The 26,028-nt window shown below is 42.6% G+C and overlaps 1 protein-coding gene across 3 annotated transcripts in view; it reads left to right on the top strand.

Annotated features, from left to right (window-relative positions):
* UPF2 (UPF2 regulator of nonsense mediated mRNA decay) overlaps positions 1-9,307 on the top strand; it is a 141,266-nt gene extending 131,959 nt beyond the window's left edge. For all 3 annotated transcript variants that reach the window (XM_075926008.2, XM_075926010.2, XM_075926007.2), the window contains one exon: positions 8,068-9,307. In XM_075926008.2, the coding sequence (XP_075782123.2) occupies positions 8,068-8,077 (10 nt within the window). In that variant the 3' untranslated portion in view covers positions 8,078-9,307. The remainder of the gene's footprint in view (positions 1-8,067) is intronic.
* The last annotated feature ends 16,721 nt before the right edge of the window (positions 9,308-26,028 follow it).

Here is a 26,028-nt window from a genome sequence, read left to right as displayed (position 1 = left end):
CTTGTTTCACACAGTAATGAGTCAGAGCTTAGTGACTGTAATATTCACTAATAATAGCAGCATGTTTGCTTTAAGGAAGGCAGGTTTTTGTTCTTAAACTTCCAGGTTGGATTCATGCCAGTAAATTTATGGATGTGTTATATTGAAATCACAGTCTGAGACTTTTTAAAATAAATATTCGTGTGAGGATTTTAAACAGTCTGCAAGTTGTGGAGAAATTGGTATGGTGTTTCACTCATACTTTTGTATTATTAGAAGTGATATAAATCTCAACATTTGTAATGTGCCAAAAAGCTACTTAAAAAGCAAGCTATCCTGCTGAAATGTTTTAAAAGTGTTTATTGTGGCACCTATAACTTCGAGGAATTGGGGGTGGGCTGTTGTACAAGGATCCCCTTTCTAACTGAATGTTATTGGTGTGAAATTTTAATCAGGCTAAAAACAAATGAACAGACCCTCAGCACATGCCGAGATTAGTTTCCCATGTATTGTGGTCTTAATTGCTAGCTGTTGCAATTGTACAAGTACCAGTAGGGCCTGTAAGTTGTGTTACTGGGTCAAACTAAAGAGAGAATATAGCCAGGTAGCAGGGACAGGCATGCTCTCCTAATTCAGTGGGTGCACTATAATAAACTCTAGTGCAGTGGTCCGCCAGGGCATTTATGTGCGCCTGCCTAGTAACCAGGGCTGGCCCAAGCCATTCTTGAGCCCCGGGCGTGCAGCGCATGCGCAGTGCCACCCCTGGGCGCCTGGCAGCCTCAAAAGGTTGGGGACCACTGCTCTAGTGTAATCGCAGTATGAGACAATGAAAAATAAATAGCATGATACAATGAGAGGCCAAGGCTGGGGGGAAGAGGAGTGATGATTCAGTGAGAGTTGCTCCTTTCGGTCCTGTTGTCCCCAATTAATGATGGGGTGAGAGAAACTGTGCCCCTGATTCCAATGCAAGAGATGGCTCTATTCAGCAGCCAGAAGATGGATGGAGATCAGGACACATAGAGGCATCACCCTGCTACCCACTAGTGATCCAGCTTATAGAGTTTTCCTTTCAGGCCTACCTTGCAGCACACGACTTAGCCATGATCACAAAGTGACCTGGTCGGGAGCAGCAACAGTATGAGGCTGGGCAGTTTCTTGTGCAAAGGCGTGAACACAGATACACATCACTCACATTTTGCATTCTGGATTTGATGTTTTCTGTGCTGTAGTTGAAACCATGAACCCCTGCTAAAGCCAACCATGCATGATACTAGCCAGGCTCTGCCCATAGCTCTTGCTGCTATCTCTTTGCATATCTGCTTTCCTGGCCATTCATCCCATCACCCTGTTGCCCTCACTACCATTTCTTGATGAAAAGGGGAAAGACATCCTACACTTGCCATTGGCCATGAGGCAGCAAGAACTAGGAGAGTAGGAAAACCCCTTCTTGATCAAGAGGAGCAGGAGCAACAAGGGTCTTTGTGACAGCAGCATTGTTTACAACATCTTGCTGGCTTCACTCTCCTCCAGCTCTGAATCAAACCACATAGTTCAGCTACTTGACATGGCTTTAACTCAGAAGCTGCAGTTTTAATTTCTAGTGCTTTTTGCTGTGTTTGATTAGTGCCATCCATGTCAGGAGAGATGAGGGAAAAGATGGCAGTTGGTGCTTAGGTTCCAAGCCTGATTGTATTGAGATCTAGCCTTAAAAATAGGATTTAACCCTTTTGTTTAACCAGATTGTTTTAGTTGTAAAAGATTTTAGGTTCTAAATTTGGCACAATTCCTTTTCAGAGGAAAATTGACTTTTCTGGGTGAAACGGTTTCCATACTTAATAGAATTTTTAATTTAATTTTTTTAAAACAATTGTCTAGTTTTTTTTTTTAATCTAGTCAGTCATGTCAGCCAGCAGCCACTGCTCTCCAGCTGCCCAGCTCTGAAGGCAGCACCTCTACCAGCAGCAGTGCAGAAGTAGGGGTAACAGTTCTGCAACCCCTCCTTCAATAACCTTGCAATTACCCCCTCCCATCCAGACAATTCCTTTTTGTGATAAGACCCCTACAATTATGATATCGTGACATTTCAGATTTAAATAGCTGAATCATGACATTTATTATTTTTTAAATCCTATGACCGTGAACTTGACCAAAATAGACCATGAATTTGAACTAGTCGTTAGTCATGTCAGTAGCTCAGTCATTCCTAAGCAGTATTACTATGACTTCTGAGATCTAAAGTAATCCTGACCTCGTCTCTAGTTAATTTGCATGTTGTATTTTTCTCTAGATACGCATACTACACTTATTGCTGTGATGTTTGGGCACTGTAAATTGTAGAAATGGGGAGCTAGAAGTACAAAACCTTTGCTGATTATCCAGTATCATACTTCCAGTCATCTTGCAAGTTTTTGGACCATAAACCAAAGGAATTTTATTATTATTGTTCTTGGGTTTTCTGCCTGCTTAGTTTCAGGTCTAAGGACCTGCTGGTCTTATTCTGACCTGGAATTCTTCTTGAATCTTAGTAGAAACCCAAGACTTAGTGGACATAAAGACAGTCTACCATCAGCTCCCTAAGGATGTTGTATTTCCAGATCAAGGTTGAGGTATATTGATGGAGTAAAGTGGAGAAAGATTGCATTCCAGCTTCCTGTTCTGCACTGGTTCTGTGCATAATACTAGGACTTGAGTCCTTAAAACTGTCAGTTTGATACGTTCTCAGGAATTTCTTTTTTGTGTATTTACCACTACTAAAATATTATGGTATAAATCTCAGGTTTAGATTCTTGTTTCAAGTAAAGTAATCACCTTTTAAAAATATATGTAATACCTTGGAAACTACATCTAAGAAGGCCATAAAGTCAGAAGGGTTTAATTATTCAGATTGTTTAACAGTTTTGTTTATATATTATGTAACATTCTTGTAGCTGTTTTGGTTCCAGAATATTATAGACACAAAATGTGTGATGTAATATATTTTGTTGGATTGTCTTCTGTTTGATGAAAACAAACAAGAGCTCTTCAGATCTGGGAAATATACATAAGCAACATAAGTTTGGTCCCTTGATTTAAAATATAAATAATATATTAATAAATGCAACAGATTACAAAGAAGACGTGTGAGTACAGAAATAGTAATTTTCATTCACTGTATAACCTAGTTTGCTTTTACAAACCTCTCCTTTAAATAGCAGTATCTTAAAGACTAATTGCTCCTTCAGAAGTTTATCCTGAAAAGAGGAAATAATTATCTGATTTACATCAGAGCATGCTTTTATAAGGGGTGCTTGTTTGGCAGAAGAGTAAACCTCATAAATTAGTCTGAGTAATATAAACTTCAGTTGAGGGGTGGTATACCTAATGGTTTGTAAGAAAACACTTCTTGTGATTGTCTACTGGATTTCAGTGAAAACATTTGTCATGACCGTTTTGGGATCACTTATTTTGGCCCCCCCCCCCCCCCCCCCCGGTAACCAATTTAAATGAGAAATGAAGCATAAAGACAATAACAGGATGTTGGGATTTTTATGCTCCAAATAGTCATTAAAATCCCATAATAAAGCCTGTTTTATTAATGCTGAGACATAAAGGCAAGCTTAACAAGGGAAAATTTAGATTGGCTAACATGATAATTTTGCATTTTTACTATTGAGCAAGGAAACTGCAAGTATAACTCTCCATACAGCTGTCCTTTTGACCCATGTTCTTGGAATTCTCTCTCTTATTTCAACTTTAAAAGCCAGTAATCTTGGTAATCTTGAATCCCAATTTCTCTTCTTAGCTCCATTTTTAAAGGCAACTCATACAGCTCACTGTGTCTGGGGTTATTTTTTGTTGGGGGGGGGTCATCTACACAGGTGCTAAGACTAGTAATTTTCCAAGGCTAGATAAGCATTATATGTTGGTATTTCATGGTGCCCAGGTCTTTGACAGACTTCATTCTTATTTTGATTCTGCCTCTTCAGAAATCCTTATTTGGCTTCCATATTAGCCAATCCCTCTTAAAAGGGGGAGTGACAAGGGACTAGCAACATTACATTCTTATCTCGAGGAATATGATCGTACTATTCCCATCTTCCATTTTCCTAGGCATCCTTTCCATTTCACATTCAAACACTGCTGCCTTAGGTTGTCAAAACTCAAATAACTCTGCTTTCCACTGCAGCCATCAGCCATCTTCACCTGCTCCCTCCAACCTTGCCCTATTCTCAGTTCCCTCTTTGATTCTTTCCCATTTCTGTGCAGCATGCATCTTCCTGCTCACACATGCTTCTCCCTTCCTCTCTCTAATTTCTCCAGCACAGAGGAAGCCCAGTAGAGCAGTGTGGTATTCCTCTCGTTCCTAAGAGTATGCGTAAAAAGCAAGTAAACACCTGTGACTGACATGTCCCCTCTGACTTGGGCTTGCAGGGCTTCAGCTGTCTCAACTGTTTCATTGCTGTGTGGGCTGCCTGGCTCTCAGACCCTCCTGCCTTGGAGGGAATTGTGGGAAGGTGTGTGTACACACGTGTTCCAGAGTTTGGGTTCCAGCACAAGCCCAGAAGTTTGTCAAGCCCAAGTTGGCTGGCATGGGCCACCCATGTTTTTTTTTGTCTGTGTATGTAGATGTACTTTAAGTGCTACGTGCAAGGGATGAGAGAACCCCATTTCTTGGATTCTGCAGGTCTGTCTCTGTTCAGCAGGCTTCATGGGAATCGAGCAAAACCAGAGTGGCGATAAGAGGATGTAGAGCTCTTGAGCCCATTCCTGTATGTCTCGTACCTGTTTATAACAGCAGCGTAAGCTTTCATTTGGTTCCCAGAGATGGGGGAGACATGTGGCTCTCACTTACTTAATGCAGGATTACAGTTAGTATTAAGGGAAATAAAAAGCAAATTTGTATTGATATGATTAATCTGTTTAAGCATTTTTAAATAAAGGATGTTAAATTGTGGTATGTAACAACGTGCTCAGAGTTTTGCAGTTTCATGGCAGTCGGGAAAGTACTACATTTCGCTTCTATTACCAGTTTAATTACAGTGGTTAGTAGCTGGCTTTGTGATTTGGTTTTGCTACAAGGTATCATATGGTTTGCAAGTGTGAGCACGTAAAATAATTTATTAAAATAACTTCAACTCTTGCTCTTAGTTAATTATGTTAGGATGCTGTAAGTCAGGAGAGGCTAGGGCTGTGTGACTGTGAAAACAATACTTTTTTCATGAAAAAGTTTGTGTGGAATTCATCTAACTCTATTCATCCTACGAAAACTGATCTGAGCAGTCTTCACTCTATACTAGACCCATAATGTGCTCTCCGAAACAACTGACATGCCAGGGGAACAAACTTACTGTACATGGAGATTTATAACTCATTTATTGTCTGGTGTCAAAAAAGATAGATTAAAACCCAGTATATAATTTGAAGAAAGTGTTGAGAAATACTGCCTTTCAGCAATTTCACTTATTAATATGTTTAGATTGATTCCAAGTGTTAATCATTGAAATTTCCTCCATCCTGTGTTTAATAAGCTATTACACATCTGAATAAAAATATGAGGTATTTACATGGTCACAGACTACTGTGCTATCCAAAGGCCTCACAATTGATTTATTTATCCTCGGCACCCCTATAAGGTAAGGAAGTCCTATTATTTCTGTTTTACAGATGAGGAACTAAAGCACTGAGACATTAAATGACTTGTCCAAGGTCACACAGGAAGTCTATGGCAAAGCAGAGACTTGAATCCCGGTCTTGACATTCCTAAGCTAGTACTCCGTTCTCTGTTTGTGTTCCATGCATATACATATTACTTGTCATTGTTGTACATGGTTCTTTAAGATCATGCAGTCCAGATTGAGGTGGTGATAAAGCAAGAAAACACCACTAGGAGCAAAATAAGCTGTGAGAAGGACAACTGCTAATGAAACAGTAATGTTTAAAAAAGAGATCACATGCTCATTGTGTATCTATTTCGTGTCGTTCCTGTTTCTTTGTTTAACGTGGTCAGGCAAGAGAGAGGAAATAGACAACGCTGAAGCTGAGATTAGTCTTGGAAAGCCACACCAAAAAGTGAGTTTTGAAAGAAGGTGTTTGGAGGTCTAAAAAGGGCACCTAGCACATAGGAAGAAAGGGATTTGTGTGGAAATCTGTAACTTCTTGATGATCTGGTGTGTTAACCAGTCGTCAAAATTTTGCTATTATGGTTTGATATCAGCAGATTCCCTTGATGTAATTACACTCAATATGCATCAAGACTATGTGTTTTTCATGAATTTGTGTTATCCTGAGAATCCTGCCCACATTCCAGTTTGGATCATTACATGCTGTATTAGCTATATCTAGCTAAATCCCCATTTAAAGTGTGTATAGGGTTCTTCACTTCTTGACCTAAACTGTAATATACTTTGTACTTTTAAATAGCTATAGTGTTCTACCTCAGATGAGGTTGTATTGACGTGTTGGATGAAGTGAGCCCTATATAATCCATCAAGCTCCTTAGGAGTCCACAGTAACTTGCAGGCAGCAAAAAATATTACAGGATGGATTACATTTTGGTATCCTATTTTAGATGCTCATAATTTGTCCTAAAAACCTTTCCATGTTTCATCTAATCAAAAGATAATGCTCATCTCTTTTGTGGTTTGGCCAAGGGCTAAAGAAGACAGGTAGTCCTTTCCCATTTTAAGAAATACTAATTTTTTTAGTAATAGAGAGGTAGCCGTGTTAGTCTGATCTTGCTAAAACAAAAGGAAAAACTATGTAGCACTTTAAAGACTAACAAGATGGTTTAATAGGGGATGAGCTTTTGTGGGTCAGACGCACTTCCTCAGATCATATGCTTATAACACAAAGGGCTCTATTTGGAAACTTTTGATGAAAGTCTTTCTTAGTAAAGGGAGTTTAGCAGCTCAGCAAGGTTTGGGAGGAACAAATTTAGTAACAAAACTTTTCTGAGTTACCGAAATATTTGTAAACATGCTCAGTGGGCTAGCAGTCTTAATCTTGCCTCTCCCATTTGTGACTTACCATACAAAAATAGGGCGAACTGTGTATTCTCTCTTTAATTATTATAAATATAGGGACAGGTGATATTAGTGGGAGAACTTGCATGAGGGGAAATTGTCACTACAGGAGGCCCCCGACTTGCGACCATCTGAGTTCTGACCCCCGGCACTTACAACCATTTTTGTAAGTGCAGAAGGGGCTGGAAACCCCCAACTTACATCCTCGGCCTGCATTTACGACAGCGCACAGCACTTACCGTAAATGTGGGTTCAAGTTATGACACCCCCAACTTGTGATGCTTCCCTCGGAACCAATCGCATTGCAAGTCAGGGGGCCTCCTGTATATCAGAACAAATGCAGCAAAACCCAAAAATTGTATCATCAGTAGATGGGAAGTAACTGGTTTTTTAAAAAAGTAGATTGCACTGTTTTTGCAAAATTTTGTGGCATTTTGTAATTGTTTCAGTTAATTTAAAGGTATGTACATTCCAGCTTCTTCCTTTATAGCACATCTCCCCATACTGTTTCCATTTACATTCTTGTGAAACTTATTTTACCCATATAGAACAGGTTCATATATTAGGTATAACCTAAGATTTTAATGTGTCAGTTCCTCTCACTGCAAGTTTTTCAAAACACTTAAGTATTTGACTCTAGAAAGCCCAACTGTATTTGATTGTTTAAACTTTACCCACATTGTTATATGCTGTACAGCAAGAAGGAAAGTATGCATGAAAACAAAGTCTATTGTAAGTGAAGTAAAAATCTACTTACATTTCAACAAGTAGTGCTTGGTGACTCAGTAATCTTGTTTCATTCAGTTTTGTGCTTGAAGGGAAACTTAGTGTCCCCTTTTGGGGAGGAGATGGGTCAGGAAGGAGACTGTCTGATTTGTCTCCTGGGGTTTGTTTGCATGGTGGTATATTTGCCTTCCTTTGGCACACATGGTTTTTGGAAAAGTGAAATGAAGATTAATTTGACGTATATAGGCTACATGTGGAAGGAGAGGCCATGAAACAGATCCAGACACAAAGGACTCAGGCCAGCGTTAGGTCCTACAGTTCTGATCCTTCAAAAATAATTATTTTCTTTTCCCCACTTTAGGAGACGTTGATCCAGCAGCAAGTGTCATTTCATTAGGTCCTGTATCTCTGATGTTGTGGATAGTGGAATCCTCCAGCAATTAAATGAGAGCCGTGGACACATCTCAGCATGTCAGTCTAGAGTTCAGAATCGAAACCTGGGACAGGCTGGAGCCGTGGGGAAGAAACACCAGCCTCCACTAAAAACAGAACAAGTGGAAGCTTCCAAGTCATGGCCTACAAAAAAAAGCATTTTGTTACAGGAACCGTGTGAGGGTTAATCTTCTCATGAGAATGGAAGTAAATAAATGAGATGGTTAACTTGACCAGTGAGCAGTTCAGTTACAACGAAGAGCAATTAAAAATAAGATGGATTACACTGGAATGGAAAGGGTTTTGATGGCTCAATGTGGGGGAAAAACTAAGAAAGTTCTAAACCCAGTGGGAGTTATATTATCTCTGAATAGAGCATTCTGTGGCAGAAGAATATTCATTTGGGGGCTTCAAGTCTGCAGTAGAAAAGTGTAGAGCAAGCAGTAAAATCTTATTACAAACCCTGATATGTAGGACGATGAAATTATGATCAATTACCAAACATCAGATACTCCACAGAGGGAAGGCTTTTGTTTTTTAAAAGGAATAGATGGGAGGGGGAAAATCGAACCGAGCCAAGGAGTTAAAATTGCCTGTTAAGGTTAAAAACAAAATGTGAAGTTTATTAACACAGTGTTTACCCAAATTGCATAGAACAGCCTGACACCAGCCTAAGAACAGGGATATAGTTGAGCCCATTGTAAGTATCATTGAAAACCAAAATGTGCCAGTCAGCATGACAGAAGGACATCAAGGAGCAAATCCAAATGTTTTGTTGACCTTCACAGGTAAATAAGCCTTTGTGTCTAAAAAAGAGAGGAAGAAAAAGTCTGGAAATAAATAGAATTTTTATTTTATTTTTTCTAGGTAGAAATGAGGTTTCTTGGTCCATTTCTGGCAATCTGTTATTTATTAGTATAGTTGTGGTTTTTTGTTCATTTTCAGGTAGGTGTAGTACATTCAGTTAGAGTACTTCTGTATGCTACTACTCAATTAAATCTTTTTTTTCTAGCTCTTCTAAAATTCTACCACTGGTTTGGTTTATGCATGTAGAATAAAAAGACTTGTAAAATTGTAACATTTCACACAGAAATGCCGCCCGATCTTCACCAGCTTCAGAAATCTGACCTTTGCCGATGCTGCAATAAAGTGTTGTAATTTAGAATTAGTGTCTGTCTCTCTTCAAGTTCATTTTGAAGTGAATGATTATCAGAAATGATCATACTAATACGTTATGTACTGTGTGCCCTTGAGAATATTTTTAGCCATTTCATTTCTTTAAATGTCATAAGGAGTATATGCATTGTACAAACATGAGATGGTTCTTGCTCCCAACAAGCTGAAAAACTAAATCAAGCACAGATAATGAGATACAGTCTTCATTCATACAGCCTGAATTTCCTCTGGAAACTCTCTGTCCTCTCCTCACTCCTAATCAGTGTTCCCTCTAAGATTTTCTATCTGTGAGCAGACTGAGTTTTATCATGTGCACCAATATTAACGTCACATACACTTGTTCGGATATTTACAAATTGTAAATTGTTCAGTAAGAAAAAAATACTAAAAAAAGGGATAATTAACAAGGCTCATGACCCTGCACCCACCCACCCTGAAAACCACCCAGCTTGGTATATTATTCTGCTATAAGATGTCTCTGTTGACTGTGCTGAGTTCCGGGCAGGGTGAATTGCCTGGCGAACAAAGGCCAAGAGGCTTGACTCTCTAGCTGTGTACAAGCTGTTTTGTGTATATAACTGTGGCCATTTTCTTTAATAAATGTCTCCTTCTTAAGCAGGATAGATATGAAACTATGCTGGTCTAAACCCACTATTTTAGTATCCAAACAAAGTTGGAATTAGAGCTATGTTATTGCATGATTACTCACTGCACTGTTAGATCCATTCATTCAAAGTTAATTTTACTGAACTTGTAGCTCATGTGATTTTCTTTTTTCATAAAATCAAGTTGAAATTATTTTAGTAATAATAAAGTATCAGGAATAACATTCTCATGGTAAGATCTATTAGACTAGAATGTATCACACACAATTGGCAGGACAGATCTGGCCCATTTGATATATCTATTTGGCCTCCATGGTATACCCAGATTTTGCAGAATCAAAGCTTTCCTTTATAAAAAAAAAAAAAACTTGTGTTTTGCAAATAAAATTATCCAAATGTGAGCCAGTTAGCACTTTATCAGTTTGTTTCTTTCTGAGCCTGCTGGGGACCTTGTAACAAAGACCTTGAGAGGCATGAACGCCCCTTTTAATTGCATGGGGATATTAACTTCAAAGAGTAATGAGATTTTAAATGTTGTAATTAATCCTTTGCAGTGTTGTTGTGGTCATGTTGGTCCCAGGACATTGGAGATATAAAGTGTGTGAGGTAATATCTTTTATTAAACCAACTTGTGTTTGTGAAGGAGACACGCTTTCGAGCTTACAGTCTAGTCTATAACCCACTAATCCTCCTATGGACTATGATTGCAGTGTCTTGAATAAATGTCTATCAGGGATGGTCTAGACAGTATTTGGTTCTGCCATGAGGGCAGGGGACTGGACTCGATGACCTCTCGATGTCCCTTCCAGTCCTAGTATTCTATGATTCTATGAATAGTCCCTTGCAGCATGTGTTGTAAATTCTTTATTCTAAACGGTCTGCTCCATCTTGTATTTAGTGCTGGCGCCTTGAGCACTTTTCCCAGACCTAATGAAGAATTCTCTGTAAGCTCAAAACTTTGTCTGCTTTATGGCTTCATGAATTTATGACTGCTTTATCTCCGATCGGAGTCTGCAGATGTTACTGATTGAGAACCACCAGTGCTCATATTTCAGTATGAATACAGGACAGTTTGTGTTTGCTATCAGTGAGCTCCAATATAATTCAAACTAATAGTCTCCTAAAAACTGAGCTGAGCTCTCCATTACTAGGAGCATCCAAACTTGGGAAGAGATAAAGCGTTGTATTTGTCCTGTGTGCATGTGATGTTCACCAGCGTGCAGTCTGGATGGTTGAACAGCTGTCCCCCCTCAATTCTCCAACTTGGGAAGAGACCTTTTACATGGCCTTGTTGTAAGAACAAGCACTCCTGCAAAATCACACCCAGGTGAATGATATGAGTATTCTAGCCAGGCACTGCTGACTTACATTGAAACTAGCAAATTCCCAGTCCCAGACCTGTCCCCAGAAACGCGTGCCCTTTTTTACCCAGTTCTCTCTAGGACAGTACGAGCTCATAGACAGTTTGTCAGTTCATGAATTTAAAAAAAAGATACGCACAACCCCTGTTAGCTCAAGTGGAGGGTCCTAAACATTTCAAACCAAACATACTGGCTTAGTTAAAACAATAAAACAAGTATATTAACTACAGAAACATAGATTTTTAAGTGCTTACAAGTAATGAGGCAAAGTCAGAATTGGTTACAAAGAAATAAAAAGTAAAACAAAGTAAGACCTATTTAACAAAGCTAATTGAATGTAAAGCAACAGAGTTTCTCTTGCCATATGTTCACAGCAGTCTGGCTGGATCTTTCACTGTGGAGTTTCCCCCAGTTCAATTCCCTGCTTTTGTCTTTCAAACCTTGTTAATGCGATGAAGAGAGATGAGGGGAGCGAGGTGATTTGTGCCTTGTGTTGTCCCTTCTTAAAGCATTTCTTTTCTGTCAGAATCATCACTAGTTGGGTTCAAGTGACAGCAAGTCACTCTTAATTTTTCACAGTCTCTTTCACTATGCAGACAGCTGGCTGAGCTGCTGGTCATTTCTTTATCTCTAAGGCACTGGTCTAGGCTGCTTCCTCAGATTTGGAATATGTCTTAGGAACACGATACAGAAGAATTGTATAACCACATACAATATCGCCAGATATATTTTACCAGGAAAATATTTAGCAAGTTATGAATTTTCAAAGGATACCTACTTTAGAAGGTCACAAAATCCATTGTAGCCTTGTAAAAAGTATGAATATGATGGTACAGTACATAGGCACTGAATTTTATTTTCCCTGGGGGTGCTCTGCCCTGGGATCCCATCTCCATTCCACCTAAGATGGTGCCCTTGCTCCCCCTCTTCCTGCCTATGGCCCCTACCCATCAACCACTTTCTGCTCTCAACCCTCCCCAAACCACCAACAGCTGCTGTCGCCACTTCCCATGTGGCAGCTCAGGTCCTGGCTGCCAGAGCAGCCACTGCCACCTGTTATGTGGTGGCTTGGGCCTCGGCCAACTAGTTCCCACTGCTGCCCACCGTGTGGTGGTTCAGGCCCCAACCCCATCCACTGGAGCAGCTGCCTCTCTCTGCAATGTGGCAGCTCTGTCCCTGGCTTCCAGAGCCCCCGCCGCTACCCACCACACAGCAGCTTGGCCCTGGCCATAGGAGCAGCAGCCATCACCTGCCATGTGGTGGCTAAGGATCCAGCTGGCAGAGCAGCTGCCACCCGCCCATCATGCAGCCCACCCTGGCCGCAGCTCCAGCCCTAGGGAAGGACTGAAGCTGAGGCCAGAGCCGTGTGGTGGCTGCTCAGCTGCTGCTGGTGCAGAGCCGCCACCCCACATACGGCTCTGCCCCGGAGCAGCCGAGCAGCCGTTGTACGGCCCTGCCGAGGGGGTGAGTGGGCCTCAAATTCTTGGTGTGCGCCCACGCAGCTTAGAGGGAACCCTCCTCCTAATCTATTTGTAGAGCTTTGCATGGATATAATGTTTTGTATTTGCATCTGTATCTGCAAAAATGAGCCATTGATAGCCGCCTCTGCAGGTGTGGATACCCGCAGTTATAAAGTGGATATCCGCACATTTGCAGGGTTGTAGATATAAAACTTGTATCAGTCTATGAAAAATTGGCCACTGATATCTGCATTCATATCCGTGGATACAGATACATGTGGATATAAAGCAGATATCTGAATTTGTAGGGCTCTCTACTTACGTTAGAGGGATGTCGTTTTTTTTCAATTTCCTTGTGGAGAGGTTAATCAGTTTTTCAGATCTGTATATTGACTGAACACAATCCTCAGAGTACTGATTACAATTATATATCAAGTTGGTAAAATATTAACAACTTACTCTCCAAAGATACTGAAAAATTCGAGTAAGGAAGAGCAACAAAGTTAGGTTGATTGTGCAAAGCTATGAAGAAAGGCTAAAATAAAGAAATTACAGATAGTGCTAGGGATTAGCTTGCCTGTCATTTCCAAATAAGAGGTTCTTATTTTCAATAGCTTATAGAGATATTAAAAATTATGTATTAGAGTAACCATGTAACCACTGAAAATCTCAGCAGTTACTTGGTTACCCGCACTGTGGGCTCTGCAGTATAAAGCAGCTAAGCATGGTTAAACAGTCATTTACACTCAAACAATCCATAGCTGCTTATAATTTTGTGAAGCTTTCATTCGTTCAGTCTGGAGTTTTCCATTTCCGATATCTACCTCAGGCTGAATATTTTGGGGAAGTTAAAGGAAAAAATAGTTTCAGACATTTCTGAGAATATAGTTGGGGAAAATACATTGTACGAACTTTTTTTTTAATATGAGCAAAACATTTGTGAGAAGTTTGTGCCTTCAAACTTTGAACCAGGGGTTTTAGATTTGGCATGGAGAGTTGCATAGGTGTCAGGAATGTCTCCTCCCCATATGCTCAGTAGAGTCCTGTTAATTTAGTCTCTAAATTTTGAAAATTCCATCAGTACTGTACCGCATGGCTGCAGGAATAGAGCAGGACTTTCCATGAAATTGCTGGACTCAGCTGTCAAGGCTGCTGTACTCCCCTCGAGTCTCAATGCTCCCCATCCTGGTGTCCAGGCAGCCTGATTCACGTGCAGAGCGATAATGAATGTGAAGGGAGAGAAAGATTCAGTGTGAAAGTCAAATGGAGAAGCAAAGGACTTGAAGGAAAGGGGTTGGAGCAGGAGTGGCAAGCAGGTATGTGCAAGGGCAGATGGGAAGAAGTGAAGTAGAGGCATGAAAAATTTGTATCCATATCTGTATCTGCAGAAATGAGCAGCAGATATCTGCACCCACACCAGCGGATGCGAATACCCATTAGGGATGTGACTATCCGATAAGCAAAAGCTTTCAGAAACAGGCCGCGAGGAGGGGATGCTGGGGGCAGCCAGCTTAAAAGCCGGTTCCCCCCCAGCTCCGTGGGAGGGGGCAGAGGTGCAGCAGTGGTGTTCCACCTTTGAAATGTACAAGAGTCCCCACTGGGGCTCTTGTGCTTTTGAAAGCAGAAGCACCATGTGGAACTCGGGGCCAGCGGGGGACTTTTAAGTCTTTGAAATGTACTAAAGTACCTGCTGAGGCTCTTGCACATTTCAAAGTGGAAGCGCTGCATGGAGCCTGGGGTTAGCAGGCTGGCCCTAGACTCCACGTGGTGTTTCAATCTTTGAAATGCACAATAGCCTGGGCTGAGCGGACTTTTGCTACATTTCAAAGCAGAAGTGCCTTTCTTGACTGATCTAACAGTCAATGTAAATTCCATCGACTATTGAATTAGTTGATCTAATTTTAACATCCCTAATACCCACAGGGATGTAAAGCGGATATCTGTGGATTTGCAGGATTCTAAACTAAACAAAAGTTTTTAGCGATAGGGGAGCAGGAGGGACCCTACATGTGATTTCCCCCATGTGGCTCTACCCTCAGCCTGGGATTCCTACGCTCCTCCCCTTTAGTCTTTCCTCATCCTATATTGTCTGGTGGCAGTATGGAGGAGCAGAGAATGGAGCAGAACTCCTAGCTCCTCTGACTGCCCTTATACAGAGCTGCTGCTTCTGTGTACAGGACTGGGGAGCTGGGGCTGGCAACTGTGCTTTTCTCACAGAGAAGGGCAGCGGAGAAAGAGACAGAAGTTAGGAACAAGGAGAGGATATTTGTTGCAGCTAGAGTGGTATCAGTAATGAGGATGTGTGTCTCATGGGACTGCAAAATCCCTTACACATGGGTTTCTGAAGAGCCATCACATATATATGATAATTGCTTACACAGTCACACAGAAGATAGAGCTAAGTAAAAAGCTTGGTAGATGGATTTACTTACTACATAGTATCCATACCAAGTGACACAAGTCTCCCCACCGCACCCTTCCATACACTGAACATGTACATTGAGTAAGTGAATGAGTAATGAAAACAATGTGAAACCAAAACTTCTTGATGAGGAATAATCTCTGCATATCTTGCATTTCCCTTTGAACAGCTGGCATCCTTAGGAATTTGTTCACACATAATTTCTTCCATCCTTCAAGAGAGACTCAGATAAGATATGACACTTGACTGTCACCTCCCAGAACTTGGTGCTAAATATATATTTCTAGCCAGACTTGGGTAGTTCTGAACCTAGAAATAGGAAGTTATTTGGGAAGATATCAAACAACCCCATTCATGTCAAAACATTTACTCATATTTAAATTGTGAACTTTAAAAATATCAAGCCCATGCTAGAGGGGAAAAGGTGGTGACTTAAAAAAGACATTTTTGATTCAGCTATAATTGAATAATATAGTGTCATTCAAAACTTTCCTTCTTTCCCTTCCCTTAAGTGAGTCAAAGGGCAATGAATGAAAATCTTGTAGGACGAAAAAGAATGGAAGGTGTTACTATTGTTCATTTATCGTTGGTTCTGTTACAGTACTTGTAAGAAAGGTATGTCTGTCGTGTCCCTCAGATGTCTGGAGAAGGGCAATGGATTAGCAGTTCTTCATTTTGAAATCATCTCTCTACAGAATGGGTTTTTTAAGCATTAATAAATCTTCCAACATAATTTAAAACTTAATAAGTCTTCCAACATAATTTCTCCTAATGTCTCAACCAGGGCTGGCCTTGGGGAAAATAGTGCCCTGTATGAACTTGTGGTCCCCTGACTCCTGTGGGCATAACACAACCCATTTCCCCTGCATCCAGGAGCTCCCCAATCTCTGAACCCTCATCCTGTTTTCCCTTTACCGCTATCCCCTGCATTGTGCCCCATTTGTTTCTAACCTTTCGTCCACTCTACTCTGCACTGTTTATGCCTCAGTTGGAGTGTTGTGTCCAGTTCTGGGCACCGCATTTCAAGAAAGATGTGGAGAAATTGGAGACGGCCCAGAGAAGAGCAAAAATGATTAAATGTCTAGAAAACATGAGTTAGGAGGGAAGACTGAAGGAACTGGGCTTGTTTAGTTTGAAAAAAAGAAGACTAAGAGGGGGCTTGGTAGCAGTTTTCAGGTATCTGAAAGGGTGTGTCAGGGGGAATAGGGGATTGTTCCCCTTGGCCTTTGATGATAGGACAAGAAGCAATGGGCTTAAACTACTGCAAGGGAAGTTTAATTGGAGATTAGGAAAAACTTCCTAACTGTCAGGGAGGATAAACACTGGGATAAATTGCCTGGGAAGGTTGTGGAATCTCCATCACTGAAGATATTCAAGAGCAGGTTAGACAGACACCTGTCAGGGATGATCTAGACAGTGCTTGGTCCTGCTGTGAGACCAGGGGACTGGACTAGATGACCTCTTGAAGTCCCTTCCAGTTCTAGTGTCCTATGAACCTCCTCACATTGCCCCCTTCATCCCAACCCCTGCACTTTCCTGCCACCTGTGCCCCAACCTCCCGACTTGCAATTTCAACATGCCCCACCACCCTGCCTAGAACTCTCCACCCCCTTTGCCCAGCAAAACCCATTCCCAGTTGCCCCTCACCCTCTGGCTACAGTGCCCTGGAATACTTCTACATGACTCCTGGGACCTAAATCAAATGAGGCTGTGGCTAAGTTGCAACACAATAGGGCTCTGACCCTGTGTCCCAGCTTGACTCAAGCTCAGACCCTCCAGCCCTGCAGGATCCTGCGTTAGCACAATTACAACATGGATGCAAAGGGGTTCGTTAACGTGGAGCCTGGGCTAAAGCATGAGCTTACATTCCCAGTTGCTGATGACTTCCGATGTTTGTGGACAGGCCCACTGATAGGGGGGAGGAGTAAGAGGCAGCTGCCCGATGGCCCAGTGATACAAAAGGGGGCTCCCCGCTGTCATCACCACTGCTGCTGCAGTGACCAGATCCTCAGGTCCTTTAAATTGTTGCTGGAGCCCTGCGTGGTGCGCTCCGGGCGGCACTGAGGGCTGTCTGATGGAGGCACAGCACTCTCCAGATGATGCTGAGGGCTGCCTAGCCTCAGCCCTCTCCTTCCACACAAGGCCCTGCCCCTTCTGGGGGCATGCAACAGACGCTCTCCTTCCCCGCCCCCCGCCTTACCCGGAGGCCTAGCGAGGCTGTCAGCGGTGCTGTTCATGGATGAATACTTTCTGTCACAATGCTAAAAATAGTGTTCTTGAGATGTAAGCCAGCTCTGCACTAGCCATGTTTGCCGGTACAGTGATGGCACTTAGAGAGACGCTTGCGTTTATGCAACACTTTTATATCAGCAAAAACCCAGTGCTTTTGCTGGTGTTGCTCACTCCAGCCAGGGAAAGCTTGGCCAGTCACTCAAGGCTTGGCCATATTATAGACCCCAGATGGCTGGGGAAGGGAGTGGTGGTTTTTCCACACTCTGAGCCAATGTAGCTACGTTGGCAAAGCTTTGTAGTGTAGACTGGGCCCTAGCGTACTCTTAGGTTTTGGAGCCTACATCCAAGATTTACATGACCCAATGAGTTCCTGTCCGTATTATGCATTAAACAGTGTTACACATTCTAACCCTGTTCCCACTGGTACTGATCCCTTTGGGTGGATAGGCTAGTAACAATCCTGAATTGCTTAATTGATGGACTTTCACCTCCTTTTTATCATGGAGTTTCACTCTTTCTAAGCCAGGTCCAATGTGTTGATTGCTTTGGAATGCAGCTTTCATCACTTATCTGGCAAGCAGCATTCCAAGTGTAGTATGAAATCTATTTCCACACAACCTTTCACCTTGTTGCACTTTATAACTATTACAAATATTTTAATATATATGTTAAGGCAGCTCATAATCTGCACTGATAGATGTCCTATCTCATACTGGCACAGTGTATCTAAGGTCTAATCTACACACGGTTTTGTTCTGGTGTCACTAGTTTAGTTAAGACTGTGATTATGATGGAACTAGGTGTAGCAGTACAATCCCTAGGGTATGTCTACAGTGGGAAATTGTTTTGAAATAACTAAATTTGAAATAACTGCCAAAATAACGATTTCAAAATAAGCTTATTCCCCAAGGAAAGCCCAAATACAGACTTTGAAATAACCAGCCTGTTATTTTGAAAGAATGGGCTTGGTAGTGTGGACACTCTGCTTATTATTTCAAAATAAGGGGGTTATTTCAAAATAACTCCATAGTGTAGACCAGGGTCTAGTGTGGATGAGGTTATACTTGGATTGATTATTCCCCATCCCATATGTGAACAGCTTTAGAAGTATATTGGTCCAACTGCCTCGTTATAGTGATATAACTCCATCCAGGGGTGGGGTTGTACTGCTTTATTATATTGGCTGGTTAAAATGCATGTGGACAAAGCCTACATTAGGGGCTTGCACATCCCTGGAGTGAATTTCCCTAATGTGGGAAAGGCCTAAGTACTCGTCAAAGCAGGGAAAACTATTGGCATAATTATAGCAGTACAATTACACCACTATAATTACACCAATAAAACCATAATTACACCAGTAGCTGTCTCTGTGTAAAGAAGTCCTGAGACCAACCATTTCAAGTGTCCACCCACAAGCAGACTGTCGCTCTCACGCAGAGTCCCACTGAGGTTCTGTACAAATGGAGGAGTCAGCCCGTTACAGATTGGCCTCGTGGCAGATGCTTCATTTCTGAGTGACCAACTTGGGACACCCCTATAAGAGTGCTGAGGTCCTTCAGTCAGTGCCCTTTGATTTTACTTCACCACAGGAAAAAAGGCACCAAAACACCCACTCTAATCACTTCTGATTTTCGCAGTGTTTTATTCCTGCCCTACCCCCACCTGCATTAGGCCAAAGGAAGAGTCAGTATAAATTCGACAACTAAACTTTGTTTTCTCAGAATTCTCTGGGAGAGCTCTCCATAGACTCACGGTCCAGGCTGGCATTCTGCTCTGTTCACAAGTGGTCCCTCCCCTTCGGGTTATGTAATCACCCGTTAGTCACTTAAAGCATTCATTCTAGTCAGTTTGAGTTGGCCTTATTTCATCTCCAAGAAAAAAAACACACAACAGTGACAAAAATGTGGCAGCGCAAGTTCATCTCATAATTGCACCAGTGTCTGACTATGACTCAACAGCAAAGCCAGGAGAAAATAACTCTGCAAGCCTGGCCCATCAGCAGAACATCTCATTCCTGAACTCCCACTGAGCACTGTGTGACTGCTGCCCACTACCCGCTACTGGACTTCTAGTAACATTCTATTGACATCCCAGGACATACCAGGCACCCGGTGCATGGTTCAGCAGGTTTATAATGGTTCAGTCAGTGACATCTGTGCATAAAAAATGTGTTTGCAGAAACACTCATTGTGTTCTGTGCTCTCGTGAACTTGTGACTAAATGACCCTACCTGAACAGCAATGTAAAAAATGACGCAGGAGAATTCCTCTGGGTCTTGTGAATCTTTGAGGAATATAAGCTACTTCCTATAGTCGTGCTAGTGTCTTGTTGCAGCTTTTGGAGTGGATTGTTGGCATGGAGCTGCAAAAATGCTCTCATCTTTTACTGGAACCAAATAGAAAAAATTTGAAGTGTCTTTAAACTATTTTATATTCTTTCCTGCATTGGCATGGAAATGATTTAGCTAAACTGTGGATTCTTTTTATTTCTAGGACGAAATCCTGACGCCATCGAAGTCAATCCCAAAATTAATTATTGACTTCAATGGGCCATGATTTCACTCATGATATATAAGGTGGTCACTATATGCCACCATTTATTCTAGGAACACATCACAGGCAATACTTATGCAGCTTCATACCATACTTGTGAAGTATGTAGTGGATCAGAAAGGATCACATTACTCACCATGAAATGCAGCCACCTCTGATGTGGAAGGTGGCAACTATTTTGAATGCAGAGCAGTTGAATCTCTCATGTGTCTCTTGTTAAACTGAATGTCTCATTATTATTCCAGCATCCAAAGTTTCTTAAGTGTGTTGTTGTAATATATGACCTCACATTTAATACAATGCAGGTTCATAAAGGCTGGATAAAGGTCAGAAAGCAATCTCGGGAAGTACATCAACTCACAAAGCATTTGCCAAGGGTCCTTCAGACCCTGTATTTGGTACAATTATTAAAATAATATGTCATAGTTATATACTTGTATCATCGTAGGTGGTGTTAGCTACCAGCCCTGTGTTCTTGGAAACAGTGACATTCATGGAAAACCATCCCCACTTCCCCTAGGCCTCTGCTAGAATCAGACAAAGCAAGGAAAAGCCAGGGGAAGACACACCTAAACTAATTAAGGAAACACCTCAGCCTCATCTGCATTAAAGATAGAACAGAAGAACATCTCATTAGCATACAGAATGGAGACCAGCTCTTCCAAGGCAGGAACCGCAATGAACTATGGGATACCAAAGGCAGAGAAGCACTGCCTGATGGGAAATCTCTGCTCCAGATGCTAATGAACCTAGGCCTGCTCACACCCAAATTAGTCATTATCAGACCAATTCTAGTAACGATCCTATTGACATCCAAAATACTGAAACTGCCTAGTTGCATTGTGAGCTCGTTCAAGGAACATCACCCATAACCAGGGGTGATCAGTCTCTATTGTCTCTCCTCTTTCTCTTTGAACTATTGTCCTATCCCTACAAAAACTTCTATCCTTGCCCCAAGAAAAACTGGTCTGATACCTGGATTTAAACTGCATCAGTTCCATTGAGACTTCTTCATCTCCTGTCTGATCGTGTTGAGGGCTCTGCTCTGCTTGTCTCCTGCCCTCTGGTCCCCCGGCTACCATCATCATCTGGGAACCCCAATCAGTGCAAGCTCCATGGAGTGGTGAGGTCTCTCTCTCCCTCCCACTAGCTATGTATCTCTAAGAAGCCTAGCCTCCTGACTCTGCCCTATGTAAACTGTTATATGGTTAGCTAGCCCTAACATTTGTAATCAGTTCCAATTTAGATTTAATATTGTAACTGTTTTGTGTGTTTGGCTCCCTAAGTATATAATAGGTAACTTTCAGGCTACATCTAGAATGGCATGATTTTCCGGAAATACTTTTAACGGAAAAGTTTCCGTTAAAAGCATTTTCGGAACAGAACGTCTAGATTGGCATGGACGCTTTTCCGCAAAAAAGCCCCGATTGCCATTTTCACGATCGGGGCTTTTTTGTGGAAAATAAATCTGAGCTGTCTACACTGACCCTTTTGCACAAAAGATTTGCTCAAAAGAACTTTTGCCCGAACGGGAGCAGCATAGTATTTCCACAAAAGCACTGACAATCTTACATGAGATCGTCAGTGCTTTTGTGGACATTCAAGCGGCCAGTGTAGACAGCTGGCAAGTTTTTCCGGAAAAGTGGCTGATTTTCCGGAAAAACTGGCCAGTCTAGACACAGCCTCATTGTTAAGCTGGTTGCTTCTCTCTTTCTTTCTCTTTCGCTTACTCTTCCTCGGGGAGTGTTGTTTTGGCTTCCCCATTCGCTCTGCAACAACGCTTCTTGTACCCAAACTAAAGATCTCTGTAGTGCCAAAATCCTGTGGGGTTTACTAGTGAATGACTGTGGTGTGAAAGTGGGGATTAGGGGGGTGCTGAACCTGGGGGCATATGAGGATGGCAGCTTAAAGTGCTGTTTAATCCAGCCCACTGAGTCCAAAAGCACATGAGGGTACTGCATGGCATTACTGTTAAACTCAGCCTGCTGAGTCCAGGGACATATGAGGGATCAGCTTATGAGTGCTGATTACCCAGTACTCTCAGATGTGGTCTGTTAGTGGGTGTGAGTGTCTGTGTGTGTTACTAAGGTGGGAAGAACCTCATCCTGATGAACCTAATTTCTGCAGGAGAGCTCCAGTAGGAGGGGGAATTGGCAGCAGGGAGAATTCAGCTCCATATGAGAGCACAAGTAAGCACAAACAGCACACTGATAGAATTGTTAACCTCCCACCAGTCCCATAAGAGTAACCCTAATAAATGAACATACCCCAGAGTATTGGGCAAATCTGGTAACACCATGGGCTATGGGTGACATAGGCAAGGGAAGGCATTGCTTTCCCAAAACTGTGTACGCTCCTGCCTGGTCTTCTGGCTGCTTGGGAGGGATAGAGCCACAGGGTGGCTGCCTGGCCCCTCTGGCTGTCCAGGAAAGATCAAGCTGCAGTGCAGTTTCCCAGGTCTCTGGCTGCCAGGTGCTCCAGCTAACTAGGAAGCGGGGGGCTGCGCGCCATCCGCTGGGATGGGGGAGACCTTGGAGGCTGGGGATGTTTAGGGGCTGGTGCCATTAACTTGGGGTGGGGACTAGGTGTGGCTCCTTGGGGGAGGATGCAGAAGGGGTGGGGCCTAGGGAGGAAGGACAGGGGCTCGTTTTCCCCAGCTGGGTATTCACCCACCGCCCATGGATGTAGCCTCTAAATGGTTACTTATGTGAATGGAATCCGAGAGCAAACTGGTAGACTTGACCCCCAAGTTAACCAGGTCGGGGGAGGTGTACTTTACTGCATCTTCAGCTTTTTGCTTTTCTCTCTTATGGCAAGCTCTGCTTGGTGAGGGGAGAAGGATGGATTTTTCCCCCTTTTGAAGTATTCTGGTGGGAAAGCTTTTTCCAAAAGGAAAAACATGAAGCTAACTTGGTCAGACTGGATTCTTTTAATCCCCTCTGGGAATTCAGTAAGGGTGTACCACGAATGTTTTAGTTCCTCCTATCTCCTGCAGCAGCCCTTCTTCTCCGTCAGAAAGATGATGCACATGAACCCATGACTCGGCTTTTGTGTCCACCAACTCTTCCATGCTAAAGGGGACATCAGAGAGGTGGAACAGTTGGGAAGCTTGGAAGTGAAATGAGGTATGTGTAGGTACTGGTGGGTGAGATGTGCCTTGGCCTATTGGAGATAATCATTAGCATTTGGTTTTAACTGAATTAAAAATGAAACCCCCTCTTGTAGGTAACTGACATATACAAAGCCAGTGGGATGAGTTTCCCATATCACCAGTAACGTGATACTTATAGCAAGCGAGATTTTCTTCTCTCTCATGATGTCTAAAGCAAAGCTTATGAATTTATTCCTAGGGTATACAGTATCGGCGCATACTCTTCACTCCAAAAAACATATTCCAAGCTCAATCTCGCTAGATGATCTCTCTTACCACGAATGGAAAATTAACCCTAATCAGGTTTAAACCTATTTAGGAAGACAGGAAATATACAGAAGTAATTAAGTTTGTCAGAAAGCCTGTGGAACATACTGATGACCCAGTTCTCTTCCTGCCCCGCCCCGCCCCCTCGCTGTTCCTTGTCAATTGGAAATAGAAATGTGCTGATTCCTAATAATTTCCCTCTAGCTGTGACAGCTTCTATGAAATACTCTTCTTCCCCTCTGTGGCGTGTCACTTCAGTAAAATGAGGGGTTTATCTGTGTTGTCTAATCAGGGTAAATAACTCATTCTTATGACTGGACAATTGGAAAAAGGCAAATGTAGTGCCCATCTTTTAAAAAGGGAAGGAGGAGAATTCAGGGAACTTCAGACCAGTCAGCCTCACCTCAGTCCCTGAAATAAATCATGGAGGGGATCCTCAAGGAATCCACTTTGAAGCACTTGGGAGAGAGGAAAGTGATCAGGAATAGTCAACATGGATTCACCATGGGCAAGTCATGCCTGACCAACTGATATAATGAGGTCACTGGCTCTGTGGATGTGGAGGAGGCGGTGGACGTCATATACCTGGACTTAAAGCTTTTGATATGGTCTCCCACAGTATTCTTGCCAGCAAGTTAAATGCGTATGGATTGAATAAATGGACTGTAAGGTGGATAGAAAGCTGGCTAGATCATCGGGCTCAATGAGTAGTGATCAATGGCTCGATGTCTGGTTGGCAGTCGGTATCAAGCAGAGTGCCCCAGTGGTCGGTTCTGGGGACAGTTTTGTGAAACATCTTCATTAATGACCTGGATGAGGGGATGGATTGCACGCTCAGCAAGTTTGTGGATGACACTAAGCTAGGGGGAGAGGTAGATATGTTGGAAGGTAGGGAAAGGGTCCAGAGTGACCTAGACAATTTGGAGGATTGAGCCAAAAGAAATCTGATGAGGTTCAACAAGGACAAGTGTAGAGTCCTGCACTTGGGACGGAAGAATCCCAAACATTGTTACAGGCTGGGGACTGACTGGCTAAGCAGCAGTTCAGCAGAAAAGGACCTGGGGATTACAGTGGATAAGAAGCTGGATGAGTCAACAGTGTGCCCTTGTAGCCAAAAGGCTAATGGCATATTGGGCTGCATTATGAAGAGCATTGCCAGCAGATCTGGGGAAGTGGTTATTCCCCTTTATTTGGTACTGGTGAGGCCACAACTGGAGTATTGCATCCAATTCTGGGCCCCATTACAGAAAGGATGTGGGTGCATCGGAGAGAGGCCAGTGGAAGGCAACAAAAATGATTAGTGGGCTGGAGCATGTGATTTACGAGGAGAGACTGAAGAATTTGGGCTTATTTAGTCTACGAAACAGAAGAGTGAGGGGGGATTTGATAGCAGCCTTCAACTACTGAAGGGAGGTTCCAAGGAGGATTAAGAGAGGCTATTCTCAGTGGTGACAGCTGACAGAACAAGGAGCAATGGTCTCAAGTTGCAGTGGGGGAGGTCTAGGTTAGTTTTTTTCTAATCTCCATTTCCCTAGGAGGGTGGTGAAGCACTGGGATGGGTTCCCTAGGGAGGTGGTGGAATCTCCATTCCTAGAGGTTTTTCGGTCCTGGCTTGACAAAGCCCTGGCTGGGATGATTTAGTTGGGGTTGGTCCTGCTTTGGGCAGGGGGTTGGACTCAATGACCTCCTGAAGTCTCTTCCAACCCTAGGATTCTATGATTGCCTGGCCATATGGGAGAACATGACTTCAGGTGCTCAAAGCCTTAGGCAGGTAACAAAATATTTCCCTTTAGCATATGGAGAAACTGAGGCATGGAGTGGTTAAGAGACTTGCTCAAGATTGCATAGGAAGCCAGTGGCACAGCTGAGAGCAAGGCTGGCATTGTTTCTATTAGGACTTCATTTCCTAGCCATGTGGTCACTGTATTCAGGGAACTTCATCATTCAGCTAGATTCACTGCCATCACCTGCTGTCGCCGCTCCACTGGGTTCTTGCAAGAAGTTGATGACACTACAATGAGACGATGCTAAGAAAAATAATGCCCTCTTATTTCATGCCTCCGACACTGTGGGCGTGTGCTTTATCTCCGTGTCATTCATTCCAGGGGTGGGTCATGCTATCTGAAGGTCAATTGTGAACATTAGCACCCTGGAGGGTGATCACAAGTGCTGGTGCTACCCACAGATCATCTAGTGACAAGTGCTAACCTGAGGCTTCCTTAGGAGCAATGGGAGCACTCCATTACGGGTAGTTATCGTAAGGTCTGATTAGCTGGGATAGAATCGGAGAAGAGGGTACCACTGAAATGAATTGCAGTTTAACAAACTTCTAGCTTGTCATTATGGCAGCTAAATTTGGATGTTTAATAACAGCATTAGGTGTCTTTGGTGCTGCTTGCTGCCTGCATGGGTCGAAACCAGTATGCGCCGATGAATCAACTCCACAGAGGCCGATCTTCACACATCGAATGCAAACACATGTTTAGTGGGGAGTCTATACTCTGCTGATGTAGGCCATGAAGTACTTAGTGCTAGATTCAGAATTTACTTTCAAATGAGACTTAACCCCACCAAATAACACCCTTAATCACGTATATTGATCCTAGCGAGAGTAGGTGGGGGAGGTCATATATTTTATTGGACCCACTTCTACTGGTAAAAGAG

Source organism: Pelodiscus sinensis, chromosome 1 (genome assembly GCF_052426305.1).
Source record: "Pelodiscus sinensis isolate ZL-2025 chromosome 1, ASM5242630v1, whole genome shotgun sequence".
NCBI lineage: Eukaryota > Metazoa > Chordata > Testudines > Trionychidae > Pelodiscus > Pelodiscus sinensis.
The sequence above is the reverse complement of the archived record's forward strand: the minus strand, read 5'-3'. Positions and strand labels throughout refer to the sequence as shown.